At 42.2% G+C, this 18151-nt stretch overlaps 1 protein-coding gene across 33 annotated transcripts in view; it reads left to right on the plus strand.

Moving 5' to 3' along the window:
* The window catches only part of ANK2 (ankyrin 2), a 1630948-nt gene that overhangs the window by 1542538 nt on the left and 70259 nt on the right, over positions 1–18151 (plus strand). For all 33 annotated transcript variants that reach the window (XM_069241684.1, XM_069241892.1, XM_069241902.1 and 30 more), the window contains one exon: positions 12652–12931. In XM_069241684.1, the coding sequence (XP_069097785.1) occupies positions 12652–12931 (280 nt within the window). The remainder of the gene's footprint in view (positions 1–12651; positions 12932–18151) is intronic.

The raw sequence follows: 18151 nt of genomic DNA on the forward strand, positions 1-18151 counted from the left end.
TATGGCCATGATTCAAGCCAACTTAACATCCTTATTACACTATGAATGTTTGAACATTCTTGATATGTTTGGGTGACTCTTGTAGTTTATTTTTCTTGTTACTCATCCATGGCTGTCTTGTGCCTTTTTTTGGGAATTGTGTTTGCCAGCCAGCAACTCTGCTGGTGGTGTGGTGAAAGTGGTATTCTATTGAAATTAGCATGGCAGATTTAAAATAGGATGCTAAATGCCAACATTTTCATTTTGGGCTGCAGATAGAGGAAGAAGGTAAATGGAAGAGTTTTAGTTATATGCAGGGCCACTGGAATTATGTGGCAGGAAAATACTGAATTATGAGACAGGGTTGACCAATTTATGTGACAAGAAACGTCCAGTTATAAATTTACAACACCAATAGCTCTAAATCAAGCAAATGTAAGACCCATTTTATTGCAAATGTTTGTTTAAATGTTACTTGGGGGGGAGGCTGCTGCACTCCTGCAGCCCCCATAGCATTAAGAAAAGCATGGTGGGTCCCTTGTCTATTCTAGGGGCACCACCAGGCTCAAAACAATATAAACAAAAAAGCCCTCAGAGGTCATTATAGGGTGCTGCATCAAGGAGCAATGTATAATAAATGAGCTGCTTCTACAGCCATATGAAAATCAGTCTTGACCCTGCTCCAATAGAAACAGTCCAGCCCGATCTCCCAGGCCAGATCCTTCCTAACCAGAACACAAGCAACCCAAGACTGGTTTCACCCTGATTGGAGCTCTTCAGCTGCATGTAGCTTGGTTTCAGTAGCGCTGAGAGCACAGACCCATGTCTAGGCATACCTATTGCAATTAAATTATCTCATGGATTTATGCAAAAAAGTGATGGGTGGAATGCTAGAATTAATCTCAGTCACTTTTAATTACTTGGGCTGCATCCTCATTCACAGTTATTTTGCACATCATTTTCAACATAGCCTTAAGTGAGTTAGACTTGATCCTGCTCCAGTACAAAAAGTCCAGCCCAAAAGGCTAAGCAGGGCCCTTCCTGAATCAGAATACAGCAACTCAGTACCAGTTTTACCCTGATTGAGGCTCTTTAGTTGGGTGTAGTTAGATTCTGGTGACTATTTGTACTTTTGTTTGTCCCCTCCTTATGCTGGAGATAGTGTCAAGGGGTTTGTCAGTGCCCAATTCCTCATCTGCAGCAGCAGACTCCCAACTGAAGCAGTTCAGGGCTCAAGACCTGGACGCCTCACTTATATGGGTGTAATGTCGCTAGTGATGTCTCGCATGGATTGGTGGGCCTGGGAAATATTTTGTAACCCCTTTTAGGTCTACAAAACAATGCAAGTGGTGAACAGAACTAAACGAGTGGCACAGCCACACCCACTAGCTCTGTCAACTTTTTATGTTGGTAGGGAGGCAGGGTGGTTAGAAAAAGGGTGGTAGGAACAGGCTAGTTCCTACCCGTCCTCCCTCCCACAACTCCCCGCGCCCCACCAACAGACCAAAAGAATCAGGAGTTGGGTACTGAAAGAGTTGCAAGTAGAATTATTTTTAGTCCTTCACCTTCCAGGCTCTGCTTTGTTGTTTATTTCATACAACTCCTTTATCTCAGAATATGTATTTGCCCATGAGAGGCAATTTGAGAGGACTGAGATGTCTAACTGTGCCCCAGAAAAAAGCATGCTCTGCTACTTTTTGTACTGTGCCAAAGATAATATCCAAACAGTATTTGGAACCTTTCTGGGGTGCATGTGTACATTTCTGTACCTCAGCAGCAACGAGACAGATGCTGCCTGGATATATGCCTAGCATAAGAGAAAACTCCTAACTGACTCCTTTTAATGGCACAGGCATGCAATTCAACAAAAGGCCATACACTGTTTGAATATTTTTCACCTACAAAAAAAATGCATCATCTTCTTGGGGCAAAAACACACAAATCTGTTCCTCAGCAAGGAGCCAGATGCTACTTGGATTTTCCCTGCTGCAAGACCATATCCAAACTGTGTGTGGCTCCATTCTAGGTAACAGAGACACAATTCTATTCTTCAGCAAGGAGCCCAATGCTGTTTGGACATTTTTCACCTAAGGAAAAAATCCAAACAGCTCTTTGGCTTCTTGCTGGGGCACAGGCACGCAGATTCCTCCTCTCACAATGCATTTCTCTCCATGAGAAGGATTATGACAAGAAAGTGTTTTTTGTTTGCACCTGAAAAATGAGACAGATGTTTGAATCTTTACTTAGCCCAAGAAAAAAACATCAGCCTGAGGTTTCTTGTTGTGGCACAGACAACACTGTTTGAATTTTTCTTAGAGTAACAAAGTGTCTCTTTGCTAAGGTACAGCCACGTACAACCATGCCTCAGGTCTAGGCAACAGACACACACATCTTTGCCCCATGACTGTGGCACAGACTCAGACATCTGTGACCCAGCAAGGAGCCAGATGCTGTTTGGATTTTTTCCTAGGCATAGTATCTGTCTCCTTGTGGCTCTGGTAAGAGCTATAATGTATTTTTGACTGTTCTGGTCACAAACATGTATAGTGTTTGTCGTTTGTTCAAAAACCTTCAAAACCCAAAGCCAATATTCAAGCTGTGGTTTGCATTGTTTTTTTTTTACTGTTTACTGGTTAATTGATCATGAATCTGTCCAAGATATACTAAAGCAACTTACAAACAATAGAACAAATTAGACATACAGGGGCATATTTATACTCTATTTGCACCGAATTAGTGTCATTTTTTTTTACTTTAATTCGGTGCAAAACTAACTCCATATTTATACTTTGGTGCTAGACCCCTCTACCACCACATTTATGGAGTTAAAGTCATTTTTTGAAAGTGGAGACCTACTTTGCCTTAATGAGATGCAAGGTAGGCGTTCCCGTGCAAAAAATGACTCTATGGCCTTAACGCCATATTTAGGGGCATATTTATACTCTGCGGCATATTTATACTCTGTTTGCACCGAATTAGTGTCATTTTTTTTTACTCTAATTCGGTGCAAAACTAACTCCATATTTATACTTTGGTGCTAGACCCATCTAGCACCAAGGCCCTGATTTAAACTTTTTTCGCACCGCATTAACGTCACTTTATGACACAAAAGTGGCGCAAACTTACAAAATATTGGCCCTTATTTATACTTTTTGCTGCAAAACTGCACTAACTCAGTTTTGCACCAAAAAGTTTAACACCGGCTTGCACCATTTCTGTGCACCAGCCGGGCACCATATTTATGGAATGGTGCAAGCTGGTGCAAAGAGTAGGCTAGAGTTTTAAAAAATGACTTTAGTCGGGTGGGGCTGGCAGTATAGAAGAAGAGGGTTTAGCACCAAAAAATGGCTTTAGGCAGGTTAGAGTAAAAAAAAAATGACTCTAACCAGATTAGCGTCATTTTATGGTGCTAAACCTACCATGCCACATGACTCCTGCCTTAGAAAAGGCAGGAGTCATGCCCACCACCCCAGTGGCCAGCACAGAGGACAGGGGTCCCCTGGGCATGGCCATTGCACCTGGTGCCATGTATGGGGGCCCATTTCAGGGCCCCCTATGGCACTTTCAAAAATAAAATGCACTTACCTGTACTTACCTGGGATGGGGTCCCCCATCCTCGCAGTCCCTCTAGTGTGGGCGGGGGTGCCCCTAGGGCCTAGGGAGGGCACCTCTGGGCTTATTCCATGGTGTTCCACCATGGAAATAGTGCCACAGGTCCCCTAACACCTGCCCTGACCCAGGTCTTAAAAAATGGGGCAAAGCAAGCTTTGCCCCATTTTTTGACCCCTCCTCCCTCCCTTGCACCATTTTTACATGGGAGTATAAATATGGTGTTAAGGCCATAGAGTCATTTTTTTGCACGGGAATGCCTACCTTGCATCTCATTAAGGCAGGGTAGGTTTCCACTTCCAAAAAATGACTTTAACTCCATAAATTTGGTGCCAGACGGGTCTAGCACCAAAGTATAAATATGGAGTTAGTTTTGCACTGAATTAGAGTAAAAAAAAATTATGCTAATTCAGTGCAAACAGAGTATAAATATACCCCTTAGCGTCAAAAAATTATGCTAATCTGGTCAGAATCATTTATTATGACTCAAAACTGCCTAACGTCATTTTTTTTTAAGCTAGCCTACCCTTTGCACCGGCTTGCACCATTCCATAAATATGGTGCCCAGCTGGTGCTAAAAAATGGTGCAAGCCGGTGCAAAACTTTTTGGGGCAAAACTGCCTTAGTGCAGTTTTGCACCAAAAAGTATAAATAAGGCCCACAGTAACTTGAAAATCATCTTACCACAAACACACAGTTGGAGATAAAGAAAACTCAGTACAGAAACTATGAATGGATGTCTATGGCCTTTAACATAAATAGTACATCAAACTAATGCAGGAAGAAAAAGAAAGCTACTCCTTAGATGGATGAAGAGTTAAAAAAAGGATGAAAATACAAATCTGAACACTTCAATGAAGCTGGTACAAATTCAAGAAGACTCAAGACAAAATGAGTAAACATAGACACAACAGAATGTACAGTATCATACATAAAGAAAGGCCATTATCATTTCCTACTCAAGCAGGATCAAAAATGCCAAATGCCCTACCAAGAAACTTCTCAGCGTTCCTTCACAATACCACAATCCAGAAAGCGGTCATGTGGACATTTCACCATCATAAGACATCGACAGTAAGCCACCAAGACATTACTTAACCAAAGTGGGTACACTGGATTCATGTCTAGCACTCAAGAAAAGCAACCAACTGCACCTCAATTATACAACCAAAATCCATCATTACAAATAATCAGCCACCATCTATGTCATCTTTTCCATAAATTACAGGCTTACAGTGTCAGAATCTGGTGATTCTTCCATCAATATGTGTACACCATCTTAGCAGATGGCGGTTTTCACCCACAGAAGAAGTACAGCCTCAGTCAGTATCATCTCCAGCTTCTCATGTAGCTCCCCGCATCAGAGGCCTACCACTTTATCTTTAGCTAATCTATTCACACCTGATATGACCCTTCCACAAGACACTGACATATCTGAAGGAGAATAGGAGGAAGGCAAGCTCCTCGACCACCAATCAGAGTGGGATGAATATGTAATTCCAGCCCCACCTTCTCCTTCACCTTCAAAGGTAGACTCACCTCCAGAAGACATCACAGGATTTCCATAATCTTATGGAAAGGGCTGCTAAACGATTTGCACTTACCATCCAAGCAAACTGATTGCTTTCCCTATGACTTTAAGGAGCCATTCCAAAAATCAGTACTCTCCATGCCAATAGTCATTTACAAATGGGAACAAGTTTTAAAGGCCATGCAAAACCCAGCAATAGTCACAGCAGTGGTTCCACATCCAGACAAGAAATATAAAACACGTGAATATACCCCAGCATGCTTAACTGGTCACCCTCGACCAGTTTCGGTGGTAACACAAGCAGCCCAAAGAAGGTTCAAAAATCCCTCCACACCAATATCTGCACCTCCAGATAAGGAAGGGGGACAATTGGGCAATATCGGCAAAAGATTCTCTTCAATATCCAGTCTAACTGTAAGAGCGGCTAACTCCCTTGCTGTTTTAGTAAGATATGACAGGCAATTATGGGCTGACAGCACCCCATATATTGAACAACTGCCGGAGGACACTAAACCAGAGGCTAAAAATATATTACAGGAAGGGGAACGCACCTCGGAAGAAATCATTGACTGTGCGATGGACATAGCCACCACTGCGTTTCGTCAACTTGCAGGGGCTGCTGTCCTCAGAAGACAAGGTTGACTGAAGGCCACATCATTTAGCCTAGAGTTACAAAATAAGATACTAGATGTTCCGTTTGAGGGGCAAGCGCTTTTTGGAAAGCATATTGAAGAGACATTGCAGTCAATAAAATCTGACACAGAGATAGCTGGAAGCCATTTTTAATTTTGAGTCCTTCCATTCAACATAAAATCAACCCCCAGGATATTCACGAAGTGCCTAGCACCTATTTCAGCTTCTCCAAGAAGAAGAAAGCATCAAGTATTCCCATACTTAGACGATTGTCTGATAAAATCAAACACATTCTCAGCAGCACAGCTTAGGTCTAACCATAAATTGGGAGAAGTCCAAACCTCAACCATCACATACGATCACTTTTCTAGGGGAAAACCTGAACACTCAATCCAGCATAGCCTGCCCCACTGTAGAAAGACAACAAAGTCTAGTATCTCTGCAAAAGTCAGTTCAAAGAAAATAATCAATTTCAGTCCGCCTTTAGAAGTCGTTATTGGGGATGGTGTCTTCATGCATCCCTCTAGTTCCATTCTGCAGACTCCAAATGCATCCCCTCAGGAACAACTCAGCCTGCAATGGGTTGAGGCCTCAGGGAGCTTCAAAGACCACATTAAGATCACTCCGGCCATCACCAAAGCTCTGGGGTGGTAGTCTCAGAAGCATCATGTTTCCATCGACCTCTCATTCCATCATCGGCCAGCCCCATTGGTTATCACCAGAGTCGCCTCATTAGACATTTGGGGACCGTTTTGCAGGACCTGCAAATCAGTGGCAAATGGCAACCACTGCATCGAACACTGCACATCAATCTACTAGAACTAAAAGCAGTTCACCTGGCCTTGCAGGCGTTCCTTCCAAAGATAGCCAATTCAGAGGTGTTAATACGAACGGGCAGTACCACTACGATGCATTACATCAACAAACAGGGAGGTACAAGATCCCTTCCTCTCTTCAAGGAAGCTCAGGAGATCTGGGATTAGGCCATGCAGCATGGAATACTACTGCGAGCAGTTCATGTCTCAGGGAAGCAGAACAAGATAGACAGCTCTGTCAGCAGACTAAAATCAGTCTGTCACAAATGGGAATTGGACCAGTCCACGGTCAACCACATATTTTCTCAGTGAGAGACACCCAAAGTCGATCTTTTCGCCAGCCAGTCAAACACCAAATGCTGATACAGCGCAAGTTGGCTTCACTATTGAGGACAATGGGGGAATGTGTTTTCCATAGCATGGTGCGGAATCTTTTCCTATGGTTTTCTGCCCATTCCTTTGATCCAGAGGGACCTAACCAAAATGAAGAGGGAACCATGCACACTGATATTAATAGCCCCATACTGGCCTTGCCAGCATTGGTTCACTGATATTCATCTTTTCTCTGTGAAGCCTCGCATCCCACTGAAACTATCTCTGCATCTGCTGACAATGAACAACAGATAAGTCTTGCATCTGAATCCAATGTGATTATCAGCATGGCTCCTGAACACCATGAATTCACACATCTAGACATCCCGCAGGAGTGCAGGTATACACTGTCAAGGGCCAGAGAAATTAGCACCAATAAAACTTATTCATGTAAATGGAAGAGGTTCTGTTTATGGTGCCAACAACAACAGATTGGTCATATTTCCTCATCACCAGAACAAATATTGCCTTATTTGTTCCATCTGGCACACTTAGGTCTTGCCCTCTCCTCCATAAGGGTACACATGGCGGCTATTTCGGCTTTTAGATGATCAGACTCTTCTCCATCGTTGTGTTCCTCCAGAATAATTAAGTGATTTGTAAAGGGACTTTTCAGAGTTTTTCCACCCTTCAGACCTCCTCCCTCGTGGAATCTCAACATTGTTCTTGTGCAACTCATAAAGCAACCATTTGAGCCAATCCATAGAGCTTCTATGAAATTTCTCTCCTGGAAAGTAGCCCTCCTCATTTATCGGACATCAGCCAGGCAAGTCAGTGAGATCCAGGCACTGTCTATCCAAGATCCTTTTTTACAGATTCAACAGGATAAAGTAATCTTACGCACGCACGAACCCACGTTTCATACAAAAAGTCCCCTCGGACTTCCATATAAGCAAGTCTCTGGTTTTGAAAACATTCTTTCCAAATCCTACAGCTGCAGCGGAGAAGGCTCTACACTCATTAGACCTTAAAAGATGCATAAAATTCTGTTTGGACAGGACCAAAGCTTTTCGCAAAACTAGCCAGCTATTCGCGGCTTACAGCGCACCCAGACATGGTCATCCTCTGTCCAAACAGAGCATCATAAGGTGGATTTCTTCAGCAATCCCTTTTTGCCATCAAGCAGTGGGCAAGCCACTACAAGCCTCTGTTCATGCTCACTCAACATGTGCAATATCCTCATCCACAGCACTGTTTGCAGGTGTGCCGCTCCGTGACATTTGTAGGGCAGCAACATGGAAAAGCTGCCGCACATTTACCACATTACTGCCTAGATGCAGTGTCTCAAGGAGAAGTAGCGGTGGGCCAGGCTTAATCCTGTGTTAGTACTACTTCATTAAAGGTACCAGGGACTCCCACCTCAATGACGGGGAATCATTCAAGCATGTGAATCTATGAAAGATTCCAAAACTGGAGAACTATAGTTACATGTAACTAATTTTCTTTCGGAGAATAGTTATGAATTGGTTATTGCCAAACAGCTACATCAAAGAGTCTGTGTGATATTATTCACAAAGTTGAGTGAAAATGCAAAATCTGACCTCACTGTCGACAAACAGATGCCCAAGCACAACTGTGTAATGATCAAGGGAGAAACAGATCAATATAATCTCCTTACAGAAATCTCCTTAGTAAAAATCAAGGGAGAACCAGATCAGTACATTCCAAATGTAAGCACTCATCTGTAGCTGCTATGAATATTACAAATTATAATACAATTATAATATTTGTTCAAAGATAACAACATCACAGGTATTTGTAGATTTAAGCATCTTTTTCAAACATGTAAAATTCAAGATGGCATAAGCTGAGTCTTTAAAATTCCTATAGTTTCTTTGTAATTTTTGGTGTGCCTAATTACAAACTGCTCAAGAGCATATCAGGCTTTACTACCAAAGGCCAGATGTATGAGCATTTTACCCTTCGCAAATGGCTAGTAACATGCATTTAGTATGTATGAATGCCAAATTGCAATTTGGTAACATGTTTTGAATTTTGTCAATACATACCGATTTGGTAATTGGAAAGGATGTGTTTAGGGCGTCCCTCCGTAATACCAAATTGCAGCGGATTGTAAGAATGTTTTGTGACCGAAACGCGTTTGCAAAATGTTCAGAATTTACCACCTACTTTAAGTTGGTAGTAACCCATTCGCAAATGGGAATGGGTCGTCCACTTTGGGTTTGTGAAAATATTTTTGAAGGGCTCTTAAAAAATGAAAAGTAAACTTTTCCTTTTTCTTTTCTAAATGGATCCCTTTTTCCTTTAAGGAAAACAGAAAATGGGCTGCATTAAAAAAATGCTTTATTTAAAAGCAATCACAGACGTGGTGGTCTGTTGACCCCAGCAGGCCAGCATCCCTGTGAATTCTGCGTTTCCTAATGGGTTGCAAATTGTAACCTAATTCATTAATATTAATGAGGTAGGTCGATTTGCGACCCACTAGGAAACGCTTAATGAAACTCTGAGTTACATACATTAGGAATAGCGATTACCTGCTTGTGATTCACAGAGAATCACAATTAGGTAGCCGCTATTTCTAAAAATTATACATATGGCCCTAAGTGTTTTGATAATCTTAGAATAGATTTGTCTGAAGACTTCTAGAAGTTAATAGTTGTAGACGTTTTGATGACATGAGGGCTATCCTTTGATTTGTTTTGTTCCTTAGAATTACTTCTTTAAATATCTGCACACAATCTAATTTAATTTGAATGTAATCTAATTTGAATTAAAACTGAGGCACCTCTCCAGCCATACGTTCCAGTAGGTATCTTTCCCATCACCCTTTGCATTACTGCCTGTTATGTATCTTTTTTAGGATCAAAAAAGATGATCTGTCTAAGATCTTTGACAAATAGTCTATGAATCCTGGGAGTAATATTAGCAATGAAGCATTTGCTCTCCAGTTATTTAGTGTGACATTCAAGTTATATTTTTCTCCTGTTAAACGTGGGAGGTGGGAAATCTAAGGTGATGCTTTTTGCCATGAGTGCTAACTTTAGCATGCCAAGCTAGTCCACATAGTCAACATGTTTGTTCTGTTTACACACCCCGACCCCCACATCCTAGTTCATGATGTGTAACAGCAGACCAGGCTTTCCACCCACAGAGGGCGAAAGGTACAGTACAGGCGCAGGAGCATTTCAAGCTTCCCTTCCACGTGCAGTACAGATAAAAGTCAATTTTTCACAACCATAGTTTAAAACAATGCGGCAGTGCAAAATTCCCTCTTAAACACACAAACTATACGTGCAGATAGTAGTAGGGCAAGATTCACGCACACAGATAGCATAAACCTAGCACAAATAAAAGAATTGCAGTGTTATATCATGTACACAGATAACTATAAAACAATATATTTTTAGTGCACAAGGCAGCAGCCACTGCAAGCTTCATGCACATTCACCTAAAGCCACTCACAAGATCACACACATACCCACCCTCCACATGCACGCATAGAGCTGAGGACAAATTGTGTCAGCTTCTGTCTGTACAAATGACAGGCTGGAAGGGACTGGGTAGAGCTCAGGTGGGAGATGCAAGCACTGTGACAGGGAAGAAGAGGGCCGTTTGTTTGTAAAGGTTACAGATTTTATGAACAGATCGATTTGCGCAGACTCCTGACTGCCTGAGCTGAACTTTGCTGTGCTGAAGAGATCACAGCTCCTATGGGCGTGACCTCCTCAGCCCAGCAAAGGTGCCTCGAGGCCATCCCCTGGGTGACGAGGAAAGCGTCACCAATTGACACTCTCCCTGGGTGCTTCAGTTTAAGCCCTGAAGTGCCCAGGGCGAGTGTCAATCAGTGACACTTCGTCACAGAGTGGGGTGGGGCCAGCAGTCTCACTGACCCCATCCCACTCTGTGACAATGCTGGGACTGCTGCCTTCCCTCATTGGCTGACCTAAGGTCCCTCCTGGGACCTGGGGGCCGAAGGTAAGTGTGTGTGTGTGTATGTGTGTGATGTTCAAATTGAATGTTTGGTGCGTGCGTGCATGTTTGAATGGTATGAATGTTCTTAATGGATGTGCATGCGTGTGTGAAAGAATGAGTGTGTGTGATGTTTTAAAATGAATGTTTGTTGCGTGCGTGCATGTTTGAATGGTATGAGTGTTGTTAATGGATGTGCGTGCGTGTCTGTGTGTGAAAGAATGAGAGTGTGTGTGTGTGTGTGTGTGCCCCCCTCCCTCCTAAAGCTGCCGGCAGCCGCTGATGTAGGCTATGATAAGTGATGCTGCAATGTACACTTTGTAAAGGATGCTCAACCGTTTTAGTTTTTTACGTTTATTTAGTTAGTCATGACAATCCTAGAACATCATATGTTGCTTTCCAGACACTTCAAAGCACTTAATTGTTTAGCAGTGCTTTGTGGACACTTCACAGAAATAGGTTACACAGCAGAAAGTGTGTTAGGCAGTGCTTAATCTGTGATTGTTGTTTCCGGTGCTGGGCACCAGCATTTATTTTTTGAGGGCCGGCGCTTATTCTTCTGCCGCAAGTGTTTACTACGAGCAAAAACACATATTGGAACGATGAAGGCAGAGAAAAACGAAAACGCGTCACAATGGGAGAAAGTAGAAAGCTGCAAAAGTGAGCTGAAAGGGGCAGGAAGTGGCTTTAAGTGGATTGAAGATTCCCCATATGGCTTCAGGATTGCGCTGCCTCAGTATTCCGTGTTCCCACATTTAATTGCAGCAGCCGCGTGTTTAAGAGGCGGGCTTTGGTCACCGGCACGTTTTTATTTACAAAGACCAGTGGCGTAACGAAACTTAAGCCCTACCGACCCCGCTCCCCCCTTTGCAAAGTACCAGGAGGGGCCACCTCCCACCTGGACCCAGTCAGAGGCCTGCCACCCGTGCACAGTGTACTGTGCTGGGGGGAGGGGGAGGCTGAACTGTGGGGGCCTTTGGTACGCCAATGGCACAGACACTTTACAAGAAAGCAAAGTGGAAGGACCTGTGGCTGGTCTCATGAGGGGGAGTAGGCCCATAGCTTTAAATTATTTGAGATAAATGATTGTTTATTTCAGCCTGGAAGAACATGAGCTCCTCGTGTGTTCGCAGGTTCGGCAGGGGCTATGCTGCAAAGCCGCAGGGTTTGTTATTTTCTGATAGATGCGAAAGATATGCTTAGTCTTGTTTGGTTACTCATTTATGTATTTGACTTTATAGGCCAATTTCCTCTCCTGAATCACTTTAAATATACCTTGTCCACCTGTTAGTGTAGCATATGAAGAGGTGCCCGCCCAGGTTTGGTCTCGGAGTTATCTTTTTATTGATTTGAATTTGCTGAGTTATTCTATTTTTAATCCGTTTTATTGTTAGTGCTAATTATGCTATGTTGTAGCATGTACATTGTTTTGCTCGATTTCCCCATGTCCCCTGGGGCCAAGAGTATTTTTTTCAACTTGTAATATAATCTAAATAAAAAAGACCCTGAGAAATTAAGTTCTAGTTCAAAGGAGATGACATACAAGGCTAGATGCCACTAACACAATAAAAGACAATTTTTCGCACCACCTGGGTATTGTAGTACTAAGGAAGGGGCCATGATCAATGAAAAATAACGTATGCATCAGCTGGGATATTGCTGGACTGTAGCATTTCAAAAAATAACTTGAGTTGGGAGGGCAACATGTTGGAATATAAGAAAACAGAGATTTCGGCACGGTCAGCTGTTTGTACTTATCTACCTATATTTGTTTTTCTGCAGCGTGACGTCTCCTGAAGGAGATCTGCCAGCTGTAGCCAAGGCAAGGCAAAGAGTAAGTTCTCAAGGGGAAGATTATGAAGAATTTGCAGTAACGCCTGAAGGATATGAGAGGCCGGTGTTTGATGATAAGGAACGTTCTCCCATTGTGCAAGAACCGGAGGAGCGGCCTTCCCAGCAGGAAGACATGTCGCCAGGAGGCAGAGATCTTATCATCGAAGAAACCACTGATGAGTCACCTGCAAAAACTGAGAGGTTCTATGAAGATGGGTCATTTGAAAAGGTGAGGACACAACGCACATTATAAACTGTTCATGTTGAGGACGATTGTCAGGAGTTTATTTTTAACTGTTCGAGGACCTTTTTTTGATAGGTTTGTTTTGGGACAGACAGTATGGAATGGGTGTTTTCTGGTTCACTGTGCCATGAAATGTTTGAAGAAGAGGCACCATTTGCTGGATATATATTGGAAACAGGACACTAGACTAAGGCCCTCATCAAAGGTAGTAGGAGTGGGGTTAATTCCAATCCTTGCACAAACCCCCCTCAGTGCCCCCCGTAAACCTGTCGAAATTTACCAGGAGAATAACATATGGCAAATTCTGATACTTGATGAATTGAGAGTAGATATCCCAAGTTCCACATGTAATTCCACATTTTGCCGAGGAAAACTTGGAAAATGTACCGCAGTCCGTAAAGCACACATCTGATGTGGTGGTATTTACTGAATGCAGTTTATGCCTCTGCCTTCCTGGCACGTTTCTAATCAATGCCTTATAACAAAAAGATGACGAGCAAAAAAAATCCGAAAAAAAGATTTTTGACAAGAGTTTTTGTAAAAAATAACATGATAATTCTTAACAACATTTGTGATATTTCCGATAGAAAACAAAGATGATAACTACCAACAAACAATGTTTGGCAAAAGTAAAAAGGAGAAATACCCTAGCAGTTATTATTTTCATTTAGACATTTGATATTGGACAGACGTAGCTCCAGGAAACAGCAGGGTACTTTCTAGAGATCATTCCACTATTGTAACAGAAACACATTCAATTCGAAGTGTGTCTACATATAACTATATAGTGTATTGGGTCCTGTTGATTGGATTACAGGACGCAACAGGAAGGGTGAGAAGAATTCGCATAATTGCTACAGTATTTAACAACACAATATACAGCAGTATGTTATATAATAGCGTTGTACATTTTTTTTACAGTAAAATAGACACATTTGCAATTACAGAGAGATAAAGGGCCAGATGTATTATAGGGTTTTTCCCATTCTGTGTCAATGGGAAAATGTGTTCGTACATATGGCCCAAAGTGAGGCACCCAAAACCATATCATTGTGTTGAGTAAGTACCAAAGCTAATATTGGAGCCTATCCCTTAAAATGGTAAGGGTAGGACTTAGCTACTAGTAAAATATCTATAAACGGGCATGAAACAAATAATTAGAAAAATAAGAAAAATATTTATAAGGAGGTACCCAGAACTGAGTTAGAAAACACTAAGTATAAATAGGTATGTAGAAAAGAATGGACTTTACTAGGTGGAGATTCTGGCCACAATTAACTGTAGGTCATGGTTTTTAGTTGTTTCAACCACTGAGTTATTAGGTTCAAAGCCAGTCCATGAAGTTCACTTGCTCAGAGTGAAGGCCCATATTAAGTCACCCTCTGGAGAGGCCATAGTGGAGGAAGGAAGAAACAAGCATTTGTAATGCAACAGATCTCGCATTTGCTTGAGTTAGAGCTTTTGGCGTGGTAAATTCATAACTGGACTTTTCTTGCCACATAAATTGGTCAACCCTGCCTCATAATTTGGCCTTTTCCTGCCACATAATTCCAGTCACCCTGCATATTACTAAAGCAATTTCATTTACCGTCTTCCTCTATCTGCAGCAAAAAATGAAAACGTTGCCATTTAGCATTTTAATTTAAATCTGCCATGCTACTTCATAAAAGTTCGATCAGAATGATAATCGCCCAGCATTCATTTCTAAAGATAAAGGGAATGATACTTTTGTGTATTTGATATCAAGTGCTAAAGCAGCAGCCAGGTTCCAATAAGATGATTAACGAATGATGAAAAAACATCAAAAGATCAAAATAATTGTTTCAGAGTAGGCCATGGGTTCCCGGTGGAAAGACCATCTTGACAGTTGATTGCATGTTCTTTGGTAAGCCCCTCAGCGGAGGTTTCATAATCTGAAGCGATGTTGCAGACAGCAGCTTGTAGCTGCCTGAAATGCGTACGTTAGCAGGCCTGTCATGAAGTTTACTTAACACTTATTTGTGTCCGTCTGTTTCAGAGCAGAAATGCAGGCGCTAAAGATGTACTCGGGCTCTGACAACAGCAGTTTGCAGAGAGAGAAAGATTGTACTTTGGACATTCTTATTTTAGCCAGCACACAAACTCACATGCCATCTCCTCATTTGACCTAGATCCACCTGGCATTGAGGCAAATTCTGGACAGGACTGTAAAAAATTCATGTCAAAGGGTGAACATTCAGGATGTAGAGTCAAAATTCAGGCAAAAATTCAACAACAAAATTCAGTTTTATAGATACATCCAAGAGAGGCCATACCATATTACATTATCATCGCATTTATTTACTCTTTTTTACATAGCACTATTTATTCACTGTGAACTTTTTGTGAGTGTTTCCCTGTAGGTTACATTCAGGTGTTACATTACGTCCTTGTTCAGTAGTAAATTAATGCCCTTCAGCACTGTATCACGCCCATCACCCTTACCCAAATCTACCCTATTTTTTTGGAGAGAAAGCAACAGCAACATTTTGATTAGGTGTCTCAACATTTTACAACCCATGGCAAACAATTTGGGAAACATTAAGGTAAGTAACATTAAAGTAGTTTAAACAAGTTGAACAAAAACATCTGGCTCACCTCAACCTCCAATGGACTTTCAACCTAAAAAAACAAAAGCTTAATGAGGCAGAGCATATGTTGTGGGTGACAGTCCCATACCCAATGTCAGTATGTGAGGTACTCACAACTTGTTTATAGTCTCACATCACTAGAGTGTACATCCAAGACTCCACATTTATCTCAGAGCCGGGATCCCGGCCTATCAATCAAAGATAATAAAAGAGGAGGATGAACTCGAGATCAGATGGGAGATGCACAGCAAGTGATTCAAAGTGTTGTTAAGAGCTGGATGAATAAGGAATACTAGAACAAAGTGGGACAATCCTAAAATCAGACAAGATGGGCCCACCAAGAGTACCCGGGGAGTTGTCTCTTTAGACAGGAAAGAAACAGAAGAGGCACTGTCAAGTAGTTGATCAAGTATCACCAACCCACCCTGGCAAACTCTTCTGGTGCAGTGGTCCACTCTTCATGCTTGTAAAGGGTGAGCAGGGGCCAGACCCGTTGCAAGGTTGTGCTAGGCAATTGCCCACTGTCTCTGTGTCTTAGAATGGTTTGGCAATTGAGCAAAAGTCAAACCACTGCTCTGGCTAATCCCTAAGTGTCAAAGTACACATAGAATCTTTAAAATATTTGGGATGTAAATTGCACAAACAAAATGTAAGGACATGAGAAAGATTCTAAAATGTAATTAGAGGTCGTTTAACATATGGTACTGTTTTCCACTTAGTATATAATTAGACCTCAGAATGAACTGGGAACCAGTTACCTTTCAATACCTAGGGATTAATATCTACCATTTCCCCACTGATTTGCAGGCTGCAAATCATGGCAGAGCGACACAGTCCCTCTGAGCCCAGTTTCCTTTTTGGGCTTCTCTTCTGCTTTTTGTATTGGGCCACTTGCCACTAATGAAGATGGTGTGCTACTCCGATTATTGTATTATTTTCCAAACCTTCCCCCGTTCATCCCTCATTCCTTTTTCAGACATGTCACATATCAGATTTAGTAGTTGGGGCACCGTTGGGTAGCGCTTTCCACTCTAAAGCTACCTGTGAATGTGGGTGGGTTAGGCCTTCCGGATTTAGAACACTGTTACTTAGCTGCACAGGTCCGACGGGTGGCCTACTGGCTGTCTGCCCGCCCCCTGCATGAGATGGGGTTAATCTGTAAAGACTTTAATGAGGTTTACTACACTATTCATTGTTTCCTACTGACTGTTCTACGGAACACCATCCGAGGATATCCTGCACAGCTTTCTCTTGCCTTGCTAGAACCTGTAAACTCACTGGCATGAAGAAACCCTGTTCTCCTGCACTATCTTTGCTAGGCCTTCCCACTCGCACAGGACAGCTGCACTCAGAGCAACTCCATAAGCGTAATGATGCAGGTGTCTTAAAATTGGGGGAACTGTTTCTGGACGGGGAGCTACTAGATTTCCAAACCATTATGGCAGGCTACCATCTTCACCCGGGTCAACTCCTTACTTACAAACACCTTAAACAATCATTAAATGCCCTATTTCATGTCTGCCACCTAGCACTAAACCTACATGAGGTGTGCCAGAAGCTCTACAACATAGGTACTGGTGGCAAACTGATAAGATGGAAGTACAGACATTTCCTGCAACATGGAGACCACTCCAGGGCTTCTCATCATACTACCTGGGAGATTTATGCGGCCAAACCTCTGCAAGATATGGACTGGGCTAAATACTGGACTTTCCTAACACTATAAGCACATTCTTAGAGCTTACCTGGAAATGCATTCCATTCGTTGCTTGTCATTGGCTTTGTGATTTGTAACTCACTTTTTGTTGCTTTAAATTACTGGCTTTATTTGTTTTAGGGTGTCCAGCTTGAGCCCTTGCCCAAACCCTATTTACAGTATCCTTCTGAGTGCCCCCTTTCTGTAAACAAGCCTGTAAATTATGTTCTTATCTCATCACATTTGCAATGCCTTCAAAGAACAAGGTCAACTGTCAGGCTCTGCATTCGGTTGGAGCTTGACGTTTACTTTCCTTTCTCTCACTTTAAAGTGAGAGGATTTATGTGACAATCTTGGTGGCTACTGGGGGCAGGAAAGAATCTTTTATATCACATGCCAACAATTAAATCAACTGTGCAAGAGTTTCAGAATATATCACAATTAGGAACATAATTGAAGCACATTTTGGTAATTCTGAGCTGTGCTGGAAGCAAATACCTCAATATGATAAAATAAATAATTACAGTACATGATGCAGTTTCCGCACATCGTCTGTGCACTGTATAGTTTTATTAGAAAAACTGTAGGTCTTTGCAAATGTGATGGTCATTTCAATCAAAAATCTGTTTTCTGTAATGGCACTGTGCTACCACACCATGCATACTCCACCCCACTCTATGTGCACTCCTCACCACTGCACCCTAATCTGCACCATGCCACTTTACACCACTCCATGCTGCTGCACCTGAAAAACTGCACTCTACTCCACTCTGAGCCACCTCACTTTATGCTACTGCACTCTATGCCACTACGCACTATGCCTCTCTACTCTATGCCAATGCAATTTACGCCTCTCTACACCACTGCACTCTGAGCCTCTGCATGCTACACCACTCCAGT

The sequence above is a fragment of the Pleurodeles waltl genome, chromosome 1_2 (genome assembly GCF_031143425.1).
Source record: "Pleurodeles waltl isolate 20211129_DDA chromosome 1_2, aPleWal1.hap1.20221129, whole genome shotgun sequence".
Lineage (NCBI taxonomy): Eukaryota > Metazoa > Chordata > Amphibia > Caudata > Salamandridae > Pleurodeles > Pleurodeles waltl.